This window comes from Peromyscus maniculatus, chromosome 8 (assembly GCF_049852395.1).
Source record: "Peromyscus maniculatus bairdii isolate BWxNUB_F1_BW_parent chromosome 8, HU_Pman_BW_mat_3.1, whole genome shotgun sequence".
Classification (NCBI taxonomy): Eukaryota; Metazoa; Chordata; class Mammalia; order Rodentia; family Cricetidae; genus Peromyscus; species Peromyscus maniculatus.
The window spans coordinates 44787252-44792930 of record NC_134859.1 but is presented as its reverse complement, the minus strand read 5'-3'; the positions used below and the strand labels follow the sequence as shown (position 1 = coordinate 44792930).

The 5679-nt window shown below is 47.1% G+C and overlaps 1 protein-coding gene across 7 annotated transcripts in view; it reads right to left on the bottom strand.

The window, feature by feature from the left end:
• Window positions 1–4978: 4978 nt before the first annotated feature.
• Window positions 4979–5679, bottom strand: part of Drc3 (dynein regulatory complex subunit 3) — a 41339-nt gene continuing 40638 nt past the window's right edge. For all 7 annotated transcript variants that reach the window (XM_076542496.1, XM_076542493.1, XM_076542492.1 and 4 more), the window contains 2 exons: window positions 5546–5677; window positions 4979–5225 (listed from right to left, as the gene is read on the bottom strand). In XM_076542496.1, the coding sequence (XP_076398611.1) occupies window positions 5112–5225; window positions 5546–5677 (246 nt within the window). In that variant the 3' untranslated portion in view covers window positions 4979–5111. The remainder of the gene's footprint in view (window positions 5226–5545; window positions 5678–5679) is intronic.

The window sequence follows — 5679 nt, the reverse complement described above, 5'->3', positions numbered from 1 at the left end:
TATCAAGCCTCATTCTCATGTGAGTCTCAGCATTTCTCCATTCTTGTTTTATCTGAGCTTTGTCACCATTTTTACATCTGCATTAACCAACGGCTGGGAACCTCACGGCGGGAGGGGCAGGAAATAAGCACATCACCACACAACCTTTTCATCTTCAGCCCTCAGCCTGAAGACCTTTTCCCCTGGCTTTCCACCAGGTGATCTTTTGAAAGTAAGTCTTTGGTCTAAGCTGCTTGGTTACTGTTTGTTCTTTCTATCCTAAAAAAAAAATGATTTACTCTTAAAAATATAAGTTGTTTCTGGGATGAATACAAAGGTGGCCCTGCCCTGGTTACTCAGATGCAGTGCTATGCTCTGGATCTGGGGTGTCCTCCTATTGTGGAATTATGTCCTCTGGGTATGCCATGGCCATGGTTTCTTAAAATCAGGTCAGATGTAATACCCAGATACAGAATTGGGTTCATTAATATCCCTCATGGATGATGGGAGAGTTCATCTACTAAATAAGTAGTTAACAATTGCTAGAGTAAGTGGACAACTCTACTGCGGGCAACCCTAATATTCTCATGGTTCTCCAGGCTAGAGTGGGTGGAATTGTTTCTTTGGTTTGTCATTATCTGGAGTGAGTAGTAGACTCCTCAAAAAGTCACATGTACCTGGTGCCTGAATAAGGGCATGGCAGAACCAAATATGAGCCTGGAAGGAGCATCTACAGCTGAGGCTGAGCCATCTGAGGTGGAGATCAGTACTTGTGTGGCAGACCTCCCCTGTGGCACATAGTAGTTCTTGCTATAGTGGCAGTTTGTGGCCCCTGCTCTGGGTAATAAGACCTGCAGCTGAGGCTGGAACATTGAAGGTAGAGCTCCTTGTGGTGGGGTGATTACAGGATGGCGGGGGGGGGGGGGGGGGGGGGGGGGGGGGGATTACAGTGCCATGCCTCCTCCGTGAATGGGGTCTGAGAGTACAGGAGATGCCCTCAGATGGCTGATGGACTCAGAACACATTGCAGTCACTGAAATTAGTACCTATGTGAAGGACTCCTAAGCAGGCTGTGATAGCAGTTACATGTTTTTACAGTGAGACATACAACTGAGGCTGAGCTGACTGCCCAGAAAGAACCTGTGCCTACATAAGTTCCTACAGGAGGAACTTAGAGTGGGAAAGTGCCAGTACTGTCTTTTCAGGATAAGTAGAAAAGGGAAGGCTGAGAATGAAGCAGAAGTGATAGGAGATACCTTCAGATCCAGTCAGTATAAAGGAAGGGAAAATCCATGATTTACCATGTTGATGGGGACCTTACTTGTCCAGTGCCGGGAACTATTATACTCTGGGAATACTCTGACTTTTCTAACCTGCAAAGCAGTATACCTGGAACAGAGATTTTAAGTAGGAAACAGTAAAAGCAATGAGCTATCCAAAGGTCAGATTCTGAGGACATTATGCCAAATTAAGGACCTTGGAACTCTTGTATATGTACCAAATTGTTTTGTTTTGTTTTTGTTTTTCAAGACAGGGTTTCTCTGTGTAGTCCTGGCTGTTTTGGAACTCACTTTGTAGACCAGGCTGGCCTCAAACTCAGAGATCCGCCTGGCTCTGCCTCCTGAGTGCTGGGATTAAAGGTGTGCGCCACCATTGACCAGTGAGGTGTTTTTTCTTAATTAAATCATTTGTGGTGGAGGATCCACTTCTAATCCTGATCATTGAGGTAGGAAGATCTACCTTTAGTCTGGGCCATACCTCTTGGTGTCCCATATAAAGGACATGGAAGAAGGAAGCTCTCTCTCTTTGCCTGCTTGTTCTTGCTGGCAAGTCCATTCCTTCACTGGCATTAGAGCCTACTTCTTCAGGATTCCAGCAAATGCTGAATGGATTCTTAGACCTTCCATTGGTAGACAGCCTGTAAATCATTCTAATACCCCCTCTCTCTCCCTCATACCTACATATCTATATGTATATATGTATATAGATATGTATGTATATAGATATGGATGTATGAGGGAGAGCAAGCTCAGCAAGATTCCTGTCAACGTAGAACTTGAAGTAAAAACTGCCAAGTCAGAACTCACAAGCCTCTAAAAGACTAATGCTTAAGCAACAGATCTTAGGAGAAATGGCCAAGCAGCATAGATTGAAAAAAAAAAAGGTTAAGCTTATCCCCCTCTCCCATCCCCAGAGGAAGCTGTATACATTTCTTTCCTACAAGAAAGTATATTGGGTATGGAGATAGTTGCCCTGCTCTTGAGTAGCCAGGTGTGGCTAAGGGGGAGGTTGAAGCCACAGGTGTGCTGGCTAAAAGCCTGTTGACCTGGGGAGAGGAAATGAGAAACTGGTATAATAGAGGAGCTTGGCCCTCTGAGCTCACTAGTTTGGAGAGGTGTGTGTTGGGCCCAGGCTGAGGAGACATGAAGGCTTACAGAACATCTGGATGGCAGAGAGCTCAGTAACACAGTGCTCCCACCACACCACTGTGTGACCTTGCTCCCTTGGGGAAGTTACATAAACAATGGGACCCTTTCATGTTCTTTTGAACCTGCTAATTTTTTTTAGTGTCCTTAGCTGCTGAATCCCTAGTCCAGTTGGCACTTGTTTGGAACAGATGCTGGTGTGCCTTCAGAGAACCTGCCCACTCTATAAAAAGGATCCATCACATAATGTTCATTTCTGAGAGGCTTTCAGATTTAGAAATGTATCTGAAGGACATGCAAATGTTCTCAGAGAAGCAAGGATGAGAAATCGGCCCACACAGGGGCCAGGGGCCAAGCAACAGCTGTGAACATCTTGGAGAATTTTGTAGTTAGGTAAGACACAGGTGCCACATGATTGAGAAATTCCTACAACAGCCTGTGTCTAAAAAAACAGGAGTGTCACCAGGCATGGCACATGTCTTTAATCCCAGCACTTGGGAGACAGAAGCAAGCAGATCTCTTGAGGTCTGGTCTACAGAATGAGTTCCAGGACAGCCAGGGCTACTACATAATGAGACCCTGTCTAAAAAAAAAAAGTCATGAGTGTCGACTCAGAAGGCACCTGCATGAGTAAGAAATACGGTTGCTGAATGAAAATTCCAGTGCTGGGGTGGGCTGCCTCCCTGAGCTGGGGGTGGGGTGGGGTTCCTCAGGTACATACACACTACACACAGTCCCACTGCTGTTGCTTGCAGACCAGAACTAGAAGCTCCCTCCCTACTGCCTGTGCTGGGAGGTTGCAGAACACTGTGCAGGCCGCCAGGGGAGAATTCTTACCATTGATCCTGCTCAACTGTGGACCTCATGTGTCACGCTATCAGCATGCTGTGTGAGATTCAGCCACTGAGCCATAGTCATGTGATAGATGGTTCAAAAAAACTGTGTTCCTTATGGATTTAAGATCCAGTTCACAGCGGGGACCCATGTCAGACCCAAAATCTGTGGCAAAGGAGGACGTAGGTTTTGTTGAGGAGCTATTGCTGTCTTGTTGAATGATCTACTGTCAGATTGTGCGCCCCCCCTTGACCTTACTCTTGCTTCCTACCCCTCCCCCTCTTTTTGAGACAGCATCCCCAGACACCTACCCAAGGCTTGTCTTAAACTCACTGTATGGCTGAAGGTGACCTGGGATTGCAGGTGTATGCTCCAGTCTGATTTTCAAACTGGTTTCTAATTTCTGTGCTTATGCCTAGAGATTTTTGCTGTGGTTGGCCCTGGTTAACAATGCTTTTTGTATTAGAGAATGGTGGTTGCTGCAGAGACACAAGCTGGTCAAACTGCTGGGAACAGGGGTGGTGGTGGCGGTATTGAGGTGTAGCAGCCAGAGCTCAGCCCTGAATGGAAGAAAATAATCATACCTCTCTAGCAGTCACGCTCACCGAGGTACAAGGAGCACTGTAGAAGAAGCAATGGAAAGAATACCAGAGCCGAGCCACAGGCAAGTGTAGAGTGTGTGAAAATCTGTGCTTTAGGTGTGGCATGGCCGTTGCTATCTGGAAACCAGAGCAGCTGTGATTACCTGCATGAGGCCCTCACAAGATTGGCCCAATAATACTCCCTCATGGGAGGAGGAGGAGGGAGCCTGTCCTCCCCAGGGATATGTAAGTAGCTACCAATTGCTAGAGGGAGAGGAAGACTGCCTGCCCTTTGCCCGTGTTCCTGTAAGTAGTCCTAATTAAGCCCATTGGTCATTATGCTAGACTTGGGTGGAATTGTTTCTTTGGTCTGTTGTTACCCTACCTGAGGTAAGTAGAAATAACTCCCCAGGAGAAGTCACTCATTTTCTATAAAAGCCCCATGTGTCAAAGACCAGCCCCAGGGTTTTCTGATTGGGTGGCAGAGCCTCATGGGAGCTCTTTAGGTCATTGAAGATGTGCTATCAAATGGGGTTCTCGAGACCGCGTCCTTCCTCTTCCTTTCTTTCACTTTTTCCTCAACTCTGTGTGCCCGCCATGATGATGCCTACTGATCATGGACTGGACTCTGCAACTAAGATTCCAAATAAACCTTTTTTTCTCCATCAGTTGATTGTGTATGGTGTTTGTTACAGTGATGGGAAGCTAACAATGCGTGTTCCCAATCCTCTTCCAATGGGAGTCTTGAGAGTACTCTCCATACGGCCACCTCCACAGTCTTAGCAGCAGGCTCTGCTTCCTGTGGCTGTGCTTAGTGGAAGGGCAATGGACCTGGATAACCAGCCTGAGTCCCTAACTTGGGATCATGCAGCCACGTTCTGAGCTAAAGGCAGCCGTGGCCTCTGCCTTCAAGAGCAGCTCAGGCCTCAGTGTTGCGGCGGGGGCTTCAGCCTCTCACTTCTCTGGTCATCAGCACCCAGAGTAGAGAGAGATGCTGCCTGCAGCCTACCCTGGCCATGCCACGTGAAGAGCATTAGCACTAGCACGGGGTTAGTGTTCTGCCATAACCACACCTCCAGCTGACTGCCAGCCACCCAGAGACGTTTGCGTATGTGGTTCAGGATCTGCTCATACATGATCATTGCCATGCTAAGAGAATACTAACACCAGACCTTTATTTTTCTTTATATTGAGAAGCAGTACCAAGGGTGTTGGGGTAGGTATGAACTAAGGAATTCTCATAACTCTCAGGGGCTGGGTCCATCTCCTAAAGGGGATCTCTGGCTGACACCTAGTCTATAATGTCACCACATTCCAGGTTGTCCAGTTCACTCTGCATGTGGTCGACGTATTGATTGATCTCCTTCACTCGCTTACGGTTCCTCATGATCTCATCTTTGTGAATCTGGGGAATGGAAGGAAAGCCAGGTGCTCAGTGTATAAGACAGCTAACATCATAAATGAGTAAACTGAGGCCGGAGAGAGGGAAGGAAGATGTTTACCTTAGAGCCCCACCCACAACATGCACCACTGGTCTGAGTCAGGAGTTACAGATACAATGAAGTACATGGGTTCAAGAGTGTGACCAAGCCACACTATCTTCGCGGCAGAATTCTACAGTCCCTAATTCTTTTCTGTACTTCATTTCTGATGGAAAATGGCACGCTGATTGGTAGCTAGAGAACTCGAGCCAGCCTGCTGGGTGGCTTGGCATTCGTTACTCACCTTGTCTAACAGTTGTGCACACCAAGAGTTGATTCCAGTCACCAGCTCATCCTCTCGGTTGTCAATCTTCAGGAGGTGAATGTCATGTGATGCCCCAACAGCATTAACAATTGTGTCTTTGTCAACAAAAAGCT